This window comes from Mytilus californianus, unplaced genomic scaffold (assembly GCF_021869535.1).
Source record: "Mytilus californianus isolate M0D057914Y unplaced genomic scaffold, xbMytCali1.0.p SCAF_3, whole genome shotgun sequence".
Classification (NCBI taxonomy): Eukaryota; Metazoa; Mollusca; class Bivalvia; order Mytilida; family Mytilidae; genus Mytilus; species Mytilus californianus.
The window spans coordinates 87539770-87561860 of NW_026262679.1; the positions used below are offsets into that span (position 1 = coordinate 87539770).

Consider the following 22091-nt stretch of genomic DNA (forward strand, 5'->3'; position numbering starts at 1 on the left):
CTGGATTGCCCCACAAAAAAGGGAGTTCCTAAATATTCAATCTGTATTTTTGTATGTTGAGTATTACCGGTCCTCGGATTTCTAATCCAGACACACCTATCCTCAGTATGTCCGAATATGAATGTTTGTTTATTCTTGAAAATAGGTGGGGGGGGGGTTATAAAACCGTAACATATAAAATACATTTATTATTACCTTCATTAAACTGATATAGGTAAGTACTTTGGGTTATTATATTGCCTTTATCTTTAGTCTCTTCTACCAAATCCAACGCTTGACTCAAAAAGGTCTTATACCCGTTCATATTGACAACTGCATATAAGGAGCATTTTTTTTTTTTGTAATAAGAATGCACGAAACGGTCAACCTTGACCTGCTGATTCATATTAGCACAAAGATTTATAACGGAAATATGCAAAACAGCATCTTTGACATTTGTAAAATCTACTCACTTGTCAAAGTTTGAACGAAGATAGCCAAAGTAAGGTTACTAGTGGGGTTTCATGTAAAAAAAATCTTATAAATCATGGTTTGATATTGTAAATAAATAAGCTATCCATTCTTTTTCCTTTAGTAATTAATGTTAAGAAATATAGGGTTTAGCACGGGGTGTAAGTTAGTTATACACCTCGGGATACGGCGTGTCTGGATAAGAAACCCCGACGGCCGGAGGCCGGAGGGGTTTCTTATCCAGACACACCTATCCCTCGGTGTATAACTATTACTTCTCTCCTAAAATGTTCAGTAAATATTAATGCTCATTTGGTACTGATTTGGAATATACCCTGTTCTGAAATTTACCTGTATCCTAGTTAAAAAGTAAAAAAATAAAACATAAAATAAATTCCCTACCTATGTTAGCACAGATTTTCCCCCTTATATGGCCACCATGTTTCCTTTAACTGAAAATTGTGTTTAGCAGCAAGTTGTTGAAGAATTCATAGCTAGCAATTATACAAATTGTTATGCTATTGTCCTTCGCTGACATATTAACTGTGCAGTGTCATATATATATGTTAATTTAACACATGTACAATGCTTATGCAGGTGAAAATGAAACTGCTAATTTGGATTTCTTAGGAGCAGGTTTTTTGACTGGCGCTTATGTTTTTACATTGTTTCTTTTTCTTAATTTTTAAGCTTTAAAATGTTGGGTTTATTTGACCAAAAAAACCCTGTTATAATCAGTAGTAAAATTGGATTCATCTGATTATTTAAGATATGGTCAATTCTGGGTCATGTACAATGATGTAAAGAAGATTTTACACACACATGTGCAATTCCTCATTTGATTTTTTTTTAAAATAACCATTAGCCAGAACAGTTGGTCACAATGGAATTCTGTATAATTTTGTAATACATTATATGTATGAGAGTTGGTCATTCATTGAATTCAATGAAGGCTGGATAAAAGGGACATGTAAATAGACATATTACAGTAAAATGCTAAAGTTAAATATAGTAATGGTAATTAGGGATTAAAAATGTTCTTGAAAAATAAACATTGTAAATCTTTTTAAACGCATATCTATATAAACTTTTATAATAATTGCTAAAAAGGAAAGGGGTGTACATTATGAATAGAAGATGTAGATAAGACAGTAACCAAATTACAAAATTACCACATCTAGACAAGCTAGAGGGAACCATACAATTTTCAAGATGCCTTGTACAAGTCATGTTATGTAATAATTATAAAGGTTGAAATTGTATATTACCTGTATATATATGATATAATGAATGCTTGGCACAGGCCTTTTATAAGAGGCAGTACCTTTGAGGACCGGATACTGTAAGCCTTTTCATGCTAGTTCTTCACTGTACTTAAAACCATTTTTATTGAGGAATTTCTATGTAAGGTATTCATTGAACATAAGGAATGGAAAAGTACTTCCTGCAGCACTGAGCAGTCTTCAGATTTAACCACATGCTCTATCAATATAACCAAGCCAGTACAAATGTTGTCAGGCTAGTAAAAGTTTCCTAAAAAGACCCCTTAAATGTTCTATAAATTCACTGACAAGATTTGAGGGACGACTGCCTACAATGAGTACTATACCAGTTCAAATGAAAAATAATGAAACACTGAAGGCAATACAAAAAGCTCTTACAGTAAGTTCAATGCAACAATTACAAGATGTAAAACTATTTCCAAAAAAAAATTTATACATATATATATATATATATACTGAATATCATCATTCACCTGAGTTTTTTACTAACTACAAATTTCATGTACAATCCTTTCTGTACACTTTTTAAAATAAAATGCTTCGCTGGGGCGCAGCTTGATACGACCGCAGAGGTCGAACCCTGAACAGTTGGGGCAAGTATGGACACAACATTCAAGCTTGATACAGCTCTGAATTTGGATTGTTATTAAATATTTGACACAGCATAGGTTTCTGACACAGAAAGAATGTGGTCTAAGAACTTGATTTTTTTTAATTACCTATTATGGTCCAATGTCCAAAATCAAAATACATGGTTAGATTCAGCATATCAAAGAACCCCATATATTCAATTTTTGTTGAAATCAAATAAAGTTTAATTTTGGACCCCAACTTTGACAAACTTGAAAACTGGGCCCATAATCAAAAATCTAAACACGTTTAGATTCAGCATATCAAAGAACCCCAAGAATTCAATTTTTGCTAAAATCAAACTAAGTTTAATTTTGGACCCTTTGGACCTTAATGTAGACCAATTTAAAAAAGGGGACTTAAAATTAAAAAACCTAAATACACGGTTAGATTTGGAATATCAAAGAACCCCAATAATTCAATTTTTGATGAAATCAAACAAAGTTTTATTTTGGACCCGTTTGACCTCAATATGAACCAATTTGATAGCGGGGCCCACAAATAAAAAATCTAAATTCATGGTTAGATTCAGCATATCAAAGAACCCCATATATTCAATTTTTGTTGAAATCAAAAAAAGTTTAATTTTGGACCCCAACTTTGACAAACTTGAAAACTGGGCCCATAATCAAAAATCTAAACACATGTTTAGATTCAGCATATCAAAGAACCCCAAGAATTCAATTTTTGTTAAAATCAAACTAAGTTTAATTTTGGACCCTTTGGACCTCAATGAAGACCAATTTAAAAAAGGGACCCAAATTAAAAATCTAAAAACACAATTAGATTTGGCATATCAAAGAACCCCAATAATTCAATTTTTGATGAAATCAAACAAAGTTTAATTTTGGACCCTTTTGACCTCAATATGAACCAATTTGATAGCGGGGCCCACAAATAAAAAATCTAAATACATGGTTAGATTCAGCATATCAAAGAACCTCATATATTCAATTTTTGTTGAAATCAAACAAAGTTTAATTTTGGACCCCAATTTGGTCCAACTTGAAAACTGGGCCCATAATCAAAAATCACAATTAGATTTGGCATATCAAAGAACCCCAATAATTCAATTTTTGATGAAATCAAACAAAGTTTAATTTTGGACCCTTTTGACCTCAATATGAACCAATTTGATAGCGGGGCCCACAAATAAAAAATCTAAATACATGTTTAGATTCAGCATATCAAAGAACCCCATATATTCAATTTTTGTTGAAATCAAACAAAGTTTAAATACTGGACCCTATCTTGGACCAACTTGAAAACTGGGCCCATAATCAAAAATCTAAACACATGTTTAGATTCAGCATATCAAAGAACCCCAAGAATTCAATTTTTGTTAAAATCAAACTAAGTTTAATTTTAGACCCTTTGGACCTTAATGTAGACCAATTTAAAAAACAGGACCCAAAATTAAAAATCTTAATACACGGTTAGATTTGGAATATCAAAGAACCCCAATAATTCAATTTTAGTTGAAATCAAACAAAGTTTAATTTTGGACCCTTTTGACCTCAATATGAACCAATTTGATAACGGGGTCCACAAATAAAAATCTAAATACATGGTTAGATTCAGCATATCAAAGAACCCCATATATTCAATTTTTGTTGAAATCAAACAAAGTTTAATTTTGGACCCCAATTTGGACCAACTTGAAAACTGGGTCAAAAATCAAAAATCTAAATACATGTTTAGATTCAGCATATCAAAGAACCTCATCTATTCAATTTTTGCTAAAATCAAACAAAGTTTAATTTTGGACCCTTTGGACCTTAATGTAGACCAATTTGAAAACTGGACCCAAAATTAAAAATCTAAATACACTGTTAGATTCGGCAAAACAAATAAATAAATGTGATCAAAGATTTTACAAATCTAATGCGCCATACTATGCAATTAAAGATTACTTCTTGAAATTTTTCAATATTTGAAATTTGAAAAATAAATAATATTTGAAGAATAATTCTTTTTAATTTCTGAAATCTGAAATGAGAAAAAATTAACCCCCTACAATTTCTTTTTATCCCCCCCCCCCCTCCTTTTTTCCCCCAAAAAAATTCTTTCCCTCAAGATATGGTCATAATCTCAATTCAAATTTCCAATGGAGTTGGCAACCATAATTACCCATTTAAATTTACCATAGTGCTAACTTAACCTATTTTATAATAGAATTAAAAATATAGTGTCAAATCTTTCATATGGATTTTTTTGTAAAAAAAAAAGATGCAACATTTGCAGATATTTTTACTGGTCTTCCTTTATAAATATGCATTTCTTTAAACATAATTTAAAAGCAGTGTAAGGGAAGTAACCAAAACGTTGTATTTGGATTACCTCCCTTACACTGTTTTAAATTATCTTTATTGTTCATTAACCATTACTTTATACATAATTTAAAAGCAGTGTAAGGGAGATAATTTCAATGATGTATTTGATTTATCTCCCTTACACTGCTTTAAATTATGTTTTGTAATAAAGTATTTGTCCATTAACCAGGACAACCTTGTTTTTCCCCCTTTTTTGCCCCTAATTCATAAACGGTTTGAGCCATAACCCCCCCAAAGCAAATCCTAACCATCCCTTTGTGGTATGGAAACTTGTAGTATAATTTCAGAGAGATCCATACACCGTTCCACAGGTATTGTCTGGAAACTAGAAAATGCTTATTTTTGGCCCCTTTTTGGCCCCTAATTCCTTAACTGTTGGTACCATAACCCCCAAAATCAATCCCAACCTTCCTTTTGTGGTATTTAACCTTATGGTCAAATTTCAAAAAGATCCATTCACTTAAACTAAAGTTAGAGTGCGAAAACCAATGTGTCTTCGGACGACGACGCCGGACGTCATACCAATATACGACCACAAAATTTTTTTGCGGTCGTATAAAAAACCTTGAATTTTATGGTAAAAACTTAAACAAATCTGAATTTAAATGTTGATCATGCCCAATGTAAGAAACTTAGTTCAGACTGAATTTCGTTGTCCACATAATTTTGTTTCATTGGTGCTGGCCTTATATTCTTGATGATTATATACCAAATAAAGTCATTCATTCTTGATGTATACAAGTTAAATCAAATTTATATTTCATATGAATAGATTTTATAATAGAATTTAATATAAAAGTTGTGCTATAATTTTTGGGAAACAGTGCTATTTGAAATCCTGGGGAGAACACACGAGATTACGTTTTTTTTTTTATTTGGGCCTCCTTAATATTTGGCCTCAAGCACAAGTATTACTTATGAAATTTTATTTGTTGAAGTTGGTCATCAGAATCTATACTTTATTTGTTATTTCAATGCAGTAACAAATATGATGAAATAAAAAAAGAGATATCAGGTTTAGCTAAAACTGTATCTATATCATAAAAGCCTTGTCCATGTCAGCCAACTTTACACAACATTATGTTAACTATTACATTAAAGTATTTCTAAACAAATGTTGTATTCAAAGAAGGAGTTGTTGGAGATCTCCTTTAGAATATTAAAAGGGAAATACATGTGACTTAAAACTATTCAATTTTGTAGAACTTATCCCAGCAGAATTGTGTTACTTGCCTGAAGCATAAACAATGTAAACTTTTGTCTTATGCTGTGTTGTTACACCCCTGTCCCAGGTTAGGGGAGGGTTAAGCACTCACAAGCATGAAAACTTGCCACATTCGGTCCCAAGCTTGTTATTCTGCCAGTGGTTGTTGTTGGTTCATGTCTATCATATTTTTCATGGAGCATCATGTCATATGGTTTTATTATTTCTACCATATGAAATGCGTAAAGTGCAAAAAACTTTTTGTTTAAAAAAAAATTATAAAACGATACTTGAGGCAGTCCCAATATTCAGTCTTGAAATGATTGCAACTATTACTTTTTTTAGAATGTATTATTTTGATTTGTATATAATATCTATTTACAACATGCACTCTGTAACTTTTTTACATGTTCTAATGGTACATGTACACTGAACTATCATGACTATACAATTGTGAACTGACTATGTGTTAATATGTTGTATGTTTGCTTTTTTCTCTTATTATTATTTTTTTATTTGTATTGTATATGAGGACCTCAGGGAAGATTAGTAATTGTAACTAACTGTGTTTACCCTCTTTAAATAAATAATTTATTATTATTATTATTATTATTATTATTATTATTATTATTTGAATAGTTTTACATTTTGTCATGTCAGGGCTTTTTAAAGCATGCAAGGCAGTATGGGTTTTGCTCATTGTTGAAGCTGTACAGTGACTTATAGTTGCTTACATCCATGTCATTGGACTATGGTGGATAGTTGTCTCATTGGCAATGATACAACATCTCCTAATTTTTATTTTGTTTCCTTCGTCTATATCCATGTATATCTTATTACATTTTATTTTCAGTTTATATTCAATTTATAATTATATAAGTTCTTTTATAATTATTGAAATTTTTAAAAATTTTAAAATCTAAAAAATCGATGAAGACCAACCCTTGATACTTTATTATCTAGAAACATAGAGCATGATGTCCTATCAGCTAATGGTTTATTGATTAATTGTTGTTTAACGATACTTTCAGCCCTATTGGCTATTTTGTGACGGTCAGTTTTTATTGGTGGAGGAAGTTGAAGTGCCCGGAGAGAACCACAACCTTTGGATGGAAAACCTGACAATCCTAGTTAATTAAGATTGGAGTCGAAAGCACTGGCCATGTGCAGGATTAGAACTGACTACCTCAGTGTTGACAGGCTAGTGATGTAGTAGATGGACTACTTAGACCACTTGGCCACCAAAGTCCCCTATCAGCTAATGATATAACACTGTTTTTGACATTATTTCCAAGCTTTACATCCTGGAGTCTTATCCAATATTGTTAACTCCCAAGTTCACCCTGTACTCCAACGTAAGTAGTATTTGATTTTACAGAAATAAGGGGGGTATTTTCTCCATGACTAGTTTGTCTATTTCTTCTGACAAAACTCTCATTTGTTCATTCTTAAATTTATCAGCTGGAAAACTTTCCCCAATTTCTAAGCCATATATATGTAATGAGAATGTTTTAACTGTATGATGGAAAACATACATAAGGGATGAAACTTTTGGTTAAGAGGATGCAAAAGCTTTACATAATTTTAAGTATGCCTTTAAGCCCTTTTATGGAGGTTTTGTTTAGCATAGGAATTGGTACCTGAAGCTGAAAAGCTGACACCTAAAAAATGATACCTTTTTACACTTTTTTTGTTCACATCATTATTTTTAAAATATATATTCTTTAAATCTATCGGACTTGTTAAAGATATGAAACTTTAGTTTTTTTTCAATATTTATACCTAGCTCCCAATCTTATGCAAACTTAAAAATGAGAATGGAAACAGTGAATGTGTCAAAAGGACAACAACCCGACCAAAGAGCAGAAAATAGCCCAAGGCCACCAAAGGGTCTTCAACACAGCGAGAAAATCCTGCACACAGAGGCGGGCATCAGCTGGCCCCAATACAAAAATGTGTACTAGTTCATAGAAAATGGACATCACACTAAACTCTGAAACATATAAATAAACAGAAATTAAAAAAGCATACAAGACTAACAATGGCCAGAGGTTCCTGACTTGGGACAATGACAAAAATGAGGCGGGTTAAACATGTTTTGTGAGATCTCAACCCTCCCCCTATACCTCTAGCAAATGTAGAATAAACAACATACAGCATTTTATACATTTTTGTAGTTTATTGGTACAGTTTTGTGATTTACTTGTTGTTTACACCTGCATACATGTAGTTAAGACAATTAATGTAGGAGCTATCAAGTGATACTAGGTCACATGATGAATCTAATTGATCAGGTACATTGTGTAGATTACTTATACACAAATTAAATAGCAGAGGATTTAGATTATCACCTTGTCTAACTTTAATAGTAGATTTAAAGAATGCTGTGATATTCTGTTTTTTCGATTTTTATGCATACATCAGTATGATCATGTACATGTACCTGTATATTTTTGTACACAGATTTTATTATACTCAAAAATTTGGAGCCAACCCTATTTATTTTTAGGTATAGAATAAATTCATGTGAAGTACAGAGTCAAACTTACATTTGAAGTCCATAAAACATGTATATAATTCTTTTTATCCATTTTTTATACATTCATTAATGAGTGTATTCAAAACAAATCTGTAGTCTGTTGCATGACAGTCACTGCCAATCTGCTATATACAAATAAAATTATTCAAATATAGGTATTCAGTCCACTGTCAAGTATCTTATTGACAATTTACTAATTTTTCACTTACAGGGATTCTCCTTTAATAAGACATGTTAGAGGGATCAAATATTGACTTTTTTTTATACATTGGTGTTATGTACAATAACATGTAACCTGATGACAACAATTTAGGATACACCCTGAAAAAAACCTCATTAAACACTTTCAATAAACTTATACAAAGGATGGTTTGACTACATTCAATAACAGCAGATAGATTATTTTACTAAAACCACATCTAAGCGGTGTCATTTTTAGGACTTTAAATATCTGCAATAATGGCCTCTTTCATAATTTCATAATCAAGCTCATTACAAAATTTTCCTTCTCTAGATCATCTAGTTTAAATTTCTGTTTTAATATATGATTTCTTAAGACCTAGCTTTTTTCATGATTGCTTATACCGTCAAAAGAGTTGAATCTGACATGACTATAAATTTGCTTTTCTTGGTATTGAATCTATCTTATCTTTAAGTTTATCAATATATTTCCAATAATCTATAGGGTTACTTTTGTGTAAGCTATCTGTTTTTTTTTCAAAAAGTTTTCAAATATGATATTCATTATTCTCTTACAAGTTTTTCTAGTACATTGTGTTGTTTATGTTTTTAACATACAGGTTTTTCTAATACATTAATTGTGTTATGTTTTATTGCGAACCCAATGAAAGTTTTCCACAGTGCCATCTCTATCTTGACCAGGTATTTAAACTTTTGCAAGTTCACCTGTCCTATTGAATGAATACAATAGTTATTTTTCTCTGTGTAGTTTATTCACTGGGACCTTTAAATTTCTTCTAAGAGAAATCTATCATTCATTGATTAAATTACCTGTGTAAAAAAAAATTCTTATATATAGACAAAAATACTTTTTTATACTCATTAATTGCGTGTGCTGATGTATTTTTTCAATATTAATAATATATTTACATTCAGTTTAATATAAACATTGATTCAATCATAAAAAGTTGATTTCTAACAAAAGTTTTATCAATGTTCCTATTGAAATTTGATTTTTTTTTGTTTAGTTATAGAATACATTTAAGAAGATCTTAATTTGAAACATCATTATTTTCAAGTTCTTATTCATGTCAAACAAATTTTTTTTTAAAAGGAACAATGTTGAAAGTTTTTATGATTGAATCAATGTTTATATTAAACTGAATGAAAATATATTATTAATATTGAATAACTACATCATCACACACAGTTAATGAGTATAAAAACAGTATTTTTGTCTATATATAAGAAATTTTTTTTACTCAAGTAATTTAATCAATGAGTGATAGATTTCTCTTAGAAGAAATTTAAAGGTCCCAGAGAATAAACTACACAGAGAACAATAGCTATTGTATCTATTCAATAGGACAGGTGAACATGCAAAAGTTTAAATACCTGGTCAAGATAGAGATGACACTGTGGAAAACTTTCATTGGGTTCGCAATAAAAATCATAAAAATTACCCTCTTAAAAATGGATCTGTATATTTGTTCTGTAGATAAATGTATTTACTTTTGTTATCAAATTCCATTTTTTTATTCTTTCTTTAAGTTGTAGTCAAAACGATGGTTTATCATTTTCTTAAATGGCTTTACTATTCCTCTTTGTCCTCAATGAAATATCAACTTTTTTAAAACACAGAATGTTAGTCTCTTACTAGTTCTTCAATGTTGTGTGAATCACACATATTAAGATTTAATATCATTTTCCCTCATTTCTGGTGAATTTAATGTCTCTCAATATTTATTAAATGAGAATCCTCTGACCAAGTACACAATGTATTTATATCATGTATATGGCATTCGTAAATTTATGCAAGCTGAGTTCAATCTAAAAAGTATATAAACTCATCATAGAAACCACGCTTAAAATGTTGAATATGCCATACACAAGTTTCATCTAAAAAAGACTCAAACATCAATGTTCTACAATAAAAAATATTAAAAGGCAAAATAAAGTATGAAGTTGAAGAGCATGGAGGACCCAAAATTCTGAAAAAAGGGTATGACAAGCCTCCATTTCAACTTCTACATGTAACATTATTTTATTAGTACATTGAACTGATAAATATGCCACTTTAGGGTGCACATGTAAATAATTTTAAAAGAAATCGAGTAATTTGTGTTGCATAATTTTTATGACTACATACAGAGAAGTTGAGAAAAATACTGGATGACAGTCTAGTTCTAATGTAGGTGGGTCCTGAAACATTCAAGTGTACAGGAACTGGTGGTGGCACTCTTTCCAACAACTGGAGACAAGATCATGCAACTGGACAATGAGGGGGTTGTGTCTTGTGACCGCTTAAATTTTCCCACCAAAAAAAAAATAGAAATAAAGATACATAAACTATTACCTTTCCCAGAATGGTTTGAATTGTGGTTTCCCATACTGTTTGACACCGAACTGAGCTAAGCAGCTCTTCTAGTTTCTGAAAGACACATAAATATAAACGTTTGGCACTGTGGTGACAGATTGCAGGAAGTTCCAATATGGTATGCCGCCTAAGACAATGACATATATTTAGATATTGGAGTTCTTAAGTGTTTTATTCGTTTGATCATTTATTTATATCAGATCCTGATCAGGTTAATTTTGATCAGCCTTTTCAAGTTGGCGAAAAAACAGTATCTAAATGTATTTCATTATTGTTTACATTTAATTATTTGATGTTGTAAGGGGCATTTTAACCTATTACCGAAAAATTGGCCATAGAAAGATTTCTCATTGCCTTTAAAGGAAAAGACAAGATATTCATTTAAATCCTTAATTTGCAGGTAGTTTTGAAAGTTCAAAGAAATAAAAATTGATTTCAGATAAAAAATTCGTTAAGTTCAAACGTTGTCACCAACCAGGAACATATATATTGACGGGACTTGACACTACCTGAATGTAGTAGATTTTATCGTCGTGCCATAGTTAATAAAGATACGATACAGAAACGGACATGTGTTAAAAACGGACTCGCTATTATCCTAATAATTTCTGATGTTATCAATAAAATGTCATTCAAACTAGTTTTACAGTGATGCTAGTGTATCAAACTTGTATTCTGTCACTTCAAATTTGTTAAAATCGAAAGCATTTCATCACAGAATTGTGCAGAATGCCAACCAGGTAATAAAAAAATGGCGGCCATTGCCGCGATGATTTACAAATTCCCAAACTATTATAAAACACTTCACATCAAATAAATCAAACTTATTTTGGTAATTTTATATGACAAAATATATCTACTAAATGATAAAACTTGTATTTATTTACAAGTAGAGTTATGTGGTTTATTTGTTGAGCAGTTCTGATAGTTTTTCAGTCAGACGCTACCAAAATCCGTAAATCTCGGGAAGTCTCGGGGAGTCCGAGATTTTATCAATTTTATACTGAAAAGCGTATCAGATTCATTTCCCGTTAGATATACTGTTCCCAGCACCAACTTAAAATAAGAATAAAACTAAACTGCTGAAGCATAAATTTCCCTTATTTTAAGTATACAAGTGTACATAATTGAGGATCAGTGTATAAAATTACCTGTAACAATGTGGCACTGACACATATGTGCAAAAGACCTGTTCGTGATACACCCTCCAAATTGTCCCCTACCCAACGTGTTGCAAAATGCAAGGGATATAGAAATCCCAAGTGCATGTCTGTGTGTCTGTCTGCTGGTCATGTATTGTTCTCACATGTACAATTCTTGCTAGATTTTGATTAAACTTATATCAGAGATTATATCAGCAATGTGACTTACGAGTTCAAAAATCAGTGCTAATCACCTTTTTTTTAAAAGAGTTATGCCCCTTGGAAATATAAATTGTATGAAAAATTGCATTGTAAGCTCTCTCATTTGTAAAATTCTTGCCAGATTTTTTTGAAACTTATATCAGAGGTGTATATCAGCAATACCTTGGCCTAGTTTGAAAATCAGTGCTGATCATCAACTATTTTGAAAAGTGCCATTGGTATGCCCCTTGGAAATATTAATTATATGGAAAATTGCATTGCAAGGGCTTTCACCCTTAATTTCTTATAGATATTTATGAAACGTTTTTTAAACCAAAAAATATTTTTTAAGTTATTCCCTTGAACAAATAAAATATGTGCAAGGTGGAGGACATTGGAACTCTGTACTTTTGTTTAAGAGGAGATGATTACCCTTTTCCTTTTCTTTTGCCTCATCCATTAACATTCATAATATTTATGAGGATATGAATGGCCTTTATCGTCAAGTGTCAGATGCCCCCTATTCACTAAACACATCACTGTAAAAGTAAACAGATAAAAAAATGATTATCGCTAATGTTTCCATTAATCCTCATATTGGGTACCCCATTCACTACCTCATTTGTCTAAAGAATTAACATTAATTCTGAAATAGAACTAAATTCGACCTGTATGTACATACAGGGCACCCTTGACTATAATTAAGGGATCATCAGGCTGTCTCACCAAATATCAATCCTTTATAGACACAATCAATGTATGTTATCTATATCAATACTATAGAAAAAAATATTGAATTGAATTGGAATTTATGACAATAAGAGATGAGTCTCAATTACAGTAGGAAAGTTTATTCTTAAGTGTAGACTATAAGACTGGTAATCCAAAATCTTTCCATTTTATTTTATTTATTTTTTTTGCTGTACTTCTGCATACAGTCAACATGATCAGGGGTAATACTTCTCCAAGGAAAATTTGTTTTTTGGTAAAAGTAACTAATTTTTGAGGTAGAGTTATCTCCCTTAGATATTTTTTTAACCTAAATTGATAACTTGTTATTTGCGTAATTTAAGTAAAAGTTATTACCCTTTTATAATATGCACCAATTTCTTCTTAAGTCAACCAAATTTAACTTGTTAAACTGACCACTAGACTTTAGAAAAAAATGTTTTCTGAAGAATTTTGAATTTTTAAGCCTTGGATAATTCATCACTATAATCTAGTTTGGTTCATTCTCAGACTTGCTTTTACCACATTTTTGAATTTGGTTAGTCAAATAAGAAAATCAATCAGTTTCACCTCCCAACAGGACAACATGCAACCAAGGGGAAATAACTCCAACTCAAATAAGTCATATACCGTATTCAAAACTATAATAAAGAAAGTCACATTTTTCTTTTTGTCTTGGTCTTCTCTTGATTACATTACTGTAACTCAGTGTTTAATTTTCTGTCTTCAATAGCTGTCTTTACTATTCATGAAAGTAAAAAAATGTACAACTCAAGAGACAATGAAAATCTACTTTGTCTGTTATTTTCATATATAATATCTATTTTAAATCTTCCAGGGAATAATTTTTAAGGACATTGCACAGTTTTTGACATCTGAGTGTAGTAGAGTTCTTTGCAAAGTTCTTTTGATACAAAATCGAACACTGCATGGTTTCAAAATATCATTCACAGTTCAGTAAAAATATTTGAAGTATTATTTGACTTCCCTGAATTTGAGAATTTAAGGGGTAATTAAAAAATAACTACTTGTATAAATAAATTTTTGCAGTAATGTGAGGGAGATTGTTTAAAACAGTAGTCATTAGAAAGAAAATTTAATCTGACAAATGTACTTATTCAAGTAAGTATTGCTTAAATCTTCAAGTGTATAAAAAATTTAAATAAGTATTACCCCTGTAGCATATCTGATACACAGATTTTTCAGGATTTTCTGAAAATATCTTAAGAAGCTTATAAGTTACTAAAAATTAATATACATCATTACAAAAAAGGATATAACAAGTGTGAACAATTTTTATAAATTTTCTTCATGAAATTGACATTTAACACGTTCAACATATTAGAAAATGCTGATTGTGTGGGAGAACTTGAGAAGGAGGGTATTAACCTTAGTTTTTTAATGTTGCTGAATAAGACAGCTTCCATTATTGTTTGGATGTAAGTTTAATACTGTACTTTATATAAAATGTGATTGAAAAGCTCATTTCTAATTATTTGTAATTTTATAAATATTTTAGGATATTAGCATATAACAGCAATCATGTATTCTGATTTTACTATTTTAATTGATTGATTGTTGGTTTAAGGCTACTTTCAGCACTTGTGGCAATATTGTGGTGAACAGTTTTTATTGATGGAGGAAGCTGGAGTACCCAGAGAAAACCACCGACTTTCAACCGGAAAACTGGCAGTCCTAGTCAATTTAGATTGTATATGAATGCACCTGCCACCAGTGGTTTTTAATTTGTTTTAATGTTTTGCAGTAAATGTTTTTGTATTGTCAATTAACTTAATGTTGGAATTGTTTACCTTGCAGGATTATCCCCCCTTTTTTAAGAGGATGGATTATTCATTGTGGTTTGTGACCATCAGTACAGTATTACTTGTGGTATATATTATTGTCCAGCTACTGAAGGGAAAATGCAACAGTACAGCATCATTAGAAGGGAAAACAATAATAGTTACTGGAGCCAACACAGGTCAGCATTAGATAAAAAAAATATTACAGATTTTACTCTAGGCATATTTTTATTATCAAAGTTTTAATAAAAAAAATTTCAAATGTAATAACCAGTGAAGGTACAATATTTAGCAGTCAACATGCTTCTATATTTAAGGTGCACACTTACATGTAATATGTCACCTTTTTGGAAAATTTTGGAAAGAAAAAAAAAAATTTTTAGGGTACCAAAGTTTGTTCTTTTATGAAGCTTTTACTCACTATTACTTAAAAAGATATTTTTGTTTGATTGATTAAAATTTGATAAAATTTGAATTGTTATGACTATTAAAACTGCTTATTTTATCTATTGTTATCATATATCTTGCATAAACTGAATAAAAACATGTTTAAAGTATCATGTGTGTCTTTTCTAACAAAATAATGTTTTGAAATTTAGGTATAGGATATGAAACAGCCCTAAGTTTTGCCAGACGTAAAGGTCGTGTGATTCTTGCATGTAGAAGCAAAGAAAGGGCAGAGGCAGCTTGTAAAACAATTAAAGAAACCTCAGGCAACCAAAATGTACTTGTGAAGATTATAGATCTCAGTATAATGGCATCGGTAAGAAAGTTTGCTGAAGATTTTATAAAAGAAGAGAAAAGATTGGACATTCTGGTAAACAATGCAGCAGTTTCAGGCAAGAGTCATTATTTACACTTATATTTTTTTCAGAAATAACCAAAAAAAAGGAAAACATCTAAAACTTTCAAAATTTTGTTTTTATCAAAATGACTTACACTTAATCCTCTTCATGAATTGATACACATAAGTCCAACACCATCAAATGAATTAGTCAACTAGATTTGATAGTTTCACTGAATTTTTTTAAATTTAGATATAAAACAAACAACATAAAAATATCTTTTTTTTTCAACAAAATGAAATATCTGCTTGGTTAGATTGTTTCTTTTATCTAGATATAAAAAAAAAGATCTGTCAGAACAAAGCAAAATACAGATATTTATTGCATTGTCTCAACTCTTTCATTTCAATTTTTCTTCCTTAAAATAAAAATAAAACAGACTGTATATAGTCTTATCAATGGCAAGTCAGTACTTCGTAATAAATGACTTATACAATGTATTGATCAGTTGTCTTGGTATGGTTATATATACTGATAAGAAGAGAAATGAGATATATCTTAATGAGAAAGCAATCCAACATTAAGCATCATACAAAAATATAAATTAAAACATATAGACCACAGTATAGACATTTACAATGATCTAGCACATACTCGTTATAGTATTAAACTTCTTAAAAAAATAGCTCTCTTTTAACATTGAAAATATGAAACACAAGTAAGGGAATGTAGCCATATGCTTTATATCTTGTAGGGTTACATTTAAAAAGTTTTAGTATGTCTGTAATGCGCATGAAAAACTAGCAGAAAACTATGAAAAATTCAATAAAAGAAGAAGTTGGACAAAATTCTCATGTTGATTCATATGCTCTTGAAAATATAATTGAAAGTAAAACAGCTCTTTTATGAGTGCCATTCTCAATCTGTATAATTATATCAGTAAGAGTACTTCTTATTGTTTAAAATCTATTTAAAGATATTGATAAAATCACAGCTCAAACACAGTAATTTAGACTTCTCTTAATATAAACAGGCATGAAGAAAACCATGACAGAAGAAGGTTTGGAATATAGTTATGCAACAAACTATCTTGGGCCATTCTTATTGACTAACTTGTTATTAGGTAAGATTATTATAGGGACACCAATATGTATGTAAGAGTCAAATCTATGTCCAGCCTCAGATCTGTGATCTTACCTCAAATTAGTGTCCTGTGACTTCATAACACTAAAACCTGTTGCCCTTTATCCAGCATTAGTTCTGTGTCCCATGATGTCATGGTACTCAAATCTGTGGACCTTTATCCATCCTCAAAGTGTGTCCTATCCTAAGATCTGTGTTCCATGATATCATCACACTCAAAGCTGTGGCCCTTTGTCCAACCTCAAATATCTGCCATTTCCTCAGATCTGTGTCCCATGTGTCATGATTCTCAAATTTGTAGCCCTTTGTCCAGCATCAAATATGTGTCCTTTCCTCAGATCTGTGTCTTGTGATGTCATGATATAGAATAGATGTACCAATTTTGTAGATAAAGTTTGTGGTTAGCTGACCCCTTAGTCATGGTACATTGACCTTGGAACTTTTACATGTTAAAAAAGTTTCAACATTAGAATTAAACTATCAAATTTCACACAGATGAGACCTATCTAAGTTAGTTTCAACAAATTATTGTGTTTAAAAAAATAAGTTTTTTCTAACTTAAGCGGAGGTTTTGCAAGGGAAATCTCGAATTTTGGAAAGTTTCATGAGAGGTGATCTACCATTCAAACTAACACATTGCTTTGTTACAACATTTCATTTGTAAACATAGAAAATTATTTAACATCATAATTTAAGCATTAAAACAAATTGAGTTACAGTCAACCAATAAATCTGTAGTGTATGAAAACAATGTATCTGGTTTAATGGAAGAAAAAGTTTCTTCCATTGATCTTTTATCAAGGATGAGAATACTTTTTAACATTTTAAAAAATTCTTGATTATTTTTTATGTCAATGATGTTTGGATGTTGTGAATTTCATTACAGAGGAAACAGTTTTTTAGAAAAATCTAAGATTCAAGATCTGGTTATCTCCCTTTCATTTAAGAAATTCTTTTATCTTTTGCTTGTTCTTCTCAGCAAGGAAATGACATTGATAAAAGATTTCCTTATGTTCAGTTTGATTTCCTGATTTTTTTCTTTTATTAGTTTCATGTCCATTTACTTAATTTCTTTTCATTTTTATATATATTTTAAAAAATATCAGAAATACTGTAAGAACTTGTTAGATGAACTTTGATCATGTGCAAAATATATTAGCCAAACTTACATTTATTTTGCATTTCTCTGTTGTACTCAAATTATGAATTACCTCCCTTTTTTAAATTTTGCAATAGTTGGTATATGACTAAAAAAAAAAGTCTAAATGCTCTTGATACTTAGATTTAGTTCAATCTGTCAGTTTTTGGTTAAAGTAGTTTTTGGAGAAGTTGAAGTCCAATCAACTTGAAACTTAGTACACATGTTCCCTATGATATGATCTTTCTAATTTTAATGCCAAATTAGAGTTTTGACCCCAATTTCAAGGTCCACTGAACATAGAAAATGATAGTGCGAGTTGGGCATCCGTGTACTATGGACACATTCTTGTACTTATTTATTACATAAATAGTTTTCATTGCATTTGTTCTTGTTATTGCCTTTTAGATTTAATGAAAAAGACTCCAAACAGTAGAATAGTGAATGTTTCTTCTATAGTGAATATGTTTGGGAATGTCAGCTTTGATACTTTAAATGGGGAAAAGTACAGCATTGCTGGAACGTACTATGATACTAAGCTGTTAAATATAATGTTTACCAAAGAGCTAGCAAGAAAATTACAAGGAACCAGTAAGTAATTATTTATCTCTCAAAGTTTTGTTCAATATGAATTGTTAATATCTGACACTTGAACAAACCAGTTTTATGAAGAATATACTTATCCATTTATATTTTTATTGCCTGTAAGTGCATTTACAAAATAAAGAGTTGTATTTTCAAAACGGCAGACACCTGTTTTTCATTCTTGTCAGTTTACTAAATCATTCAAGGGAATGAATTTCTATTATCATAGGTGTCAGACTCAATTTTCATTGAGTGACCTCCCTTGTCAGAAAATTTTCAATAGGGAGATATACCATTGAGTCTATCGTATGTTGTTTTTGTAATATATAGATTCTACCACTTTAGACAGCTAAATTTTCAAATTTAAAATATGAGGCTTGTCAAAAGTATTTATACCATTATAAAATGTTTCAATCAAAATTAACTTGAATCCAATCATTAATTTTGAATTAAATACCTGAAACATAACATTGTGTAGTTTGTGCACTTTGTAAACAGATAATGATTTGTCAGATTTTACATACATATATATAGTTAAGGAAAAACATTAGAATTTTTACATCATTAGAATTAATTTAATTATCCTATCAAATTTCAGGTGTGACAACATCGTGTCTTCATCCTGGATCAGTTCGTACAGAACTTCTTAGAAACATACCTGTGTATGTAAGAATACCATTTCAAATTATGGGACTTCTCTTTTTCAAGGTAAATAGAGTGTAGAAATATTATCATTAAGTTTAAACATACCAGATTGATTGCTATTGAGCATTTGTCTTGATTAATAAATGAAATGGAATTCATCGCACATCTTTATTTTACAGCATTATGATGTTTTGAATCTGTGTTTTATTTTTATTTTTTTTTGTTTTGTTTTTTTATTGGGAGGAGAGGGGTGCCATCATGAATTATCTGAGCTCGAAGTTTGGAAACCAAATGATGTATAGATATATGAGGGCTTAAAAAGGTAGCCAAAAACTGTTTGAAGTTAATATTGTTTCTATAATACAGAAATTACCCAAATTTATAAAATGGGAGATTAAGTAAATTGTATGTGCACAATAAATCATGCAACTGATTGACACCAATCTTAATTGACCGGAATTGCCAGTTTCCTATTGAAGGTTGATGGTTTCCTATGGGCACTCAGGCTTCCTCCACCAATAAAAACTTGCATCCATGAAATAGCCAATACATTGTAGTACCGAAAGTGGTGTTAAACACCCAATATCATGGAACTGATTAATCATTGACCTCATTAGTAAAATATCAAACTTTAAGAATAAAGAACCATAACTTTTTAACACTGAATATACATTTGTGTTTGATGGTTCATGGCATTTTGTAAAAAAAACTTTAAAAAAATAAACTGTATTTTTTTTTGTCAGAGAAATAACAAATCACTATTTTAGATAGGGAAAAAGGTAAACAACTTTTGTATAAATCTGATGTAAAATCTAACGGAATTTATCATATCTTTTATTAATGTTAATACATAGTTTAAAAGTATCAAAATATTCTATATGACAATGTTACAGTATATAGCCTGTATAGTACGCAGTTGTGTATAACACGCACCCACAAGCTGTTTTATAAGTTATTCCTTAAGTCTCAAGAATAAAACGGCTAAGCTCAAATCTGTACTAAAGCCAATACACAAACAGCCAGTTAATAACACTGAAGTGGGAATTGTTATTTAAAGTAGTACATCTCATACTTAAAACAGACTACAGTGACATGTACTTGTGAATGTTTACTACAGTGACTACAGGGACATGTACTTGGGAATGTTTACTTCAGTGACATTTACAAGCAAATGTTTACTTCAGTGACATGTTCTTGTGAATGTTTACTACAGTGACATGTACTTGTGAATGTTTACCTCAGTGACATTTACAAGTGAATGTTTACTTCAATGACATGTTCTTGTGAATGATTACCACAGTGACATGTACTTGTGAATGTTTACTTCAGTGACATTCTTGTGAATGTTTACTTCAGTGACATGTACTTGTTAATGGTTACTACTGTGACATGTACTTGCCAATGTTTACTACAGTGACATTTACTTGTAAATGTTTAATTCAGTGACATGTACTTGGGAATTTTTACTTCAGTGGCTTGACCTGTGAATGTTTATGACAGTGACATGTTCTTGTGAATGCTTACAACAGTGACATGTACTTGTGAATGTCTACTTCAGTGACATGAACTTGTAATGTTCAATTCAATTACATGTACATTTGTACTTGTGAATGTTTATTTCAGTGACATGTACTTGTGAATGTTTATTTCAATGACATGTACTTGTGAATGATTATTTCAATGACATGTACTTGTGAATGTTTACTTCAGTGACATGTACTTGTGAATGTTTACTTGTCATCTTCCTTGCATGCTTTTAATCAACATTACTTCTGTATCAATATTATCACTGATTGATGTATTTACAGACTTGTGAAGAAGGTGCCCAGACTACTATATATTGTGCTATCAGTGAGGATCTAAAGGGTGTGTCAGGACATTATTATATGGATTGTAAGGACTATGAACGCACTATATACATAAGTAAACAAGCTTATGATGAAGGTTTGTGTAAAAAGATATGGGAAGTCTCTGAGAGGTTAACTGAATCAAAATAATAGCAGAACAGTAACTTTGTATACAAAAATTGTAATATTGCTCAATGTAACATTCAAATCAAAATGTTTGAATCAGGTTGTGAAATTTACAAAAATCAAATGTGCCTTTGTCTTACTTTATTTATTAAAAAAGGCTAGATCTTGCCATAAATTGTGGATGATTGGCCATCATTGATAGCTATGGTGCCCTCTAGATGTTTATTTTGGTCTTTTTTTGTTGTTGGTTTGCTGTCTTATTAATATTTAATCATGTGATGGAACAGGACTAAACAATTTAGGAAGAATCAGAATTTAAAATTGTTTTCTGCATAAAGAATTTGCAAACCATGTAAAATAATTATAAAGTAAAGTAGATCAGAGATACAAGAATTATAGAAATGGCAGACTATTTTTAGTCCATCGTCTGCAAAGAAATTGTTATAATTTTATCAGGGCTTCCAAAATGGTTGTAATGTCAGACTTGACCGTTAAGTTATATTTTTTACTTGTTCTGCCAAGCCTGAAACGGACTTATAATGTGGGTTTGTTATTTTAACATCATTCAGAAAATATGAGTTTTTTTGCGATCTTTTTGACCTGACTTTTTGCCTTAAGCAACCACACATTTCCAGTCATAAAAGTGACATGATGAATAAGTACTATAAAAACAAAACCCACTTTGTCTGACAGTTAAATTTACTTGTTCAGGCGGCAGGTTACTATTTTGTACTGGACATTGATCGGTCAATTTAAAGTTATTTCCTTAAATTTCAGCGGTTTGCAGCTAATTAATTCTGTCAAAAAGATTTAAATTATCAGAAATATGTATATAAATATAATTTGATGAAAAATTTTAAAAGATAGTAATAAAGGTTTTAAGCAAAAAATTGTCAGAACCATGTTGTTTAAACTAGTACACATGTGTGCATATGCGCAGGTATGAGATTTT

The 22091-nt window shown here is 30.5% G+C and overlaps 2 protein-coding genes across 2 annotated transcripts in view; one reads left to right on the forward strand and one right to left on the reverse strand.

Annotated features, from left to right (window-relative positions):
• LOC127735313 (protein neuralized-like) overlaps window positions 1-11110 on the reverse strand; it is a 38143-nt gene extending 27033 nt beyond the window's left edge. The window contains exon 1 of the mRNA XM_052245459.1: window positions 10976-11110. Within this exon, the coding sequence (XP_052101419.1) occupies window positions 10976-11009 (34 nt within the window). The 5' untranslated portion in view covers window positions 11010-11110. The remainder of the gene's footprint in view (window positions 1-10975) is intronic.
• Window positions 11111-11303: 193 nt separating this feature from the next.
• Window positions 11304-21826, forward strand: LOC127735314 (retinol dehydrogenase 11-like). The gene is made up of 7 exons (XM_052245460.1): window positions 11304-11396; window positions 14887-15049; window positions 15470-15709; window positions 16689-16778; window positions 18345-18527; window positions 19120-19229; window positions 20975-21826. The coding sequence occupies exons 2-7, from the start codon at window positions 14911-14913 to the stop codon at window positions 21161-21163; spliced, it is 951 nt and encodes a 316-aa protein (XP_052101420.1). The 5' UTR covers window positions 11304-11396; window positions 14887-14910; the 3' UTR covers window positions 21164-21826.
• Window positions 21827-22091: the final 265 nt, after the last annotated feature.

What these genes read in the sequence shown, in the direction of transcription:
- LOC127735314 (XM_052245460.1), top strand. Translation starts at nt 14,911, where the DNA reads ATGGATTATTCATTGTGGTTTGTGACCATCAGTACAGTATTACTTGTG. An exon ending in AAACAATGCAGCAGTTTCAG is followed by an intron (nt 15,710 to 16,688) that starts GCAAGAGTCATT and finishes TAATATAAACAG; the next exon opens with GCATGAAGAAAACCATGACA. An exon ending in ATTGACTAACTTGTTATTAG is followed by an intron (nt 16,779 to 18,344) that starts GTAAGATTATTA and finishes ATTGCCTTTTAG; the next exon opens with ATTTAATGAAAAAGACTCCA.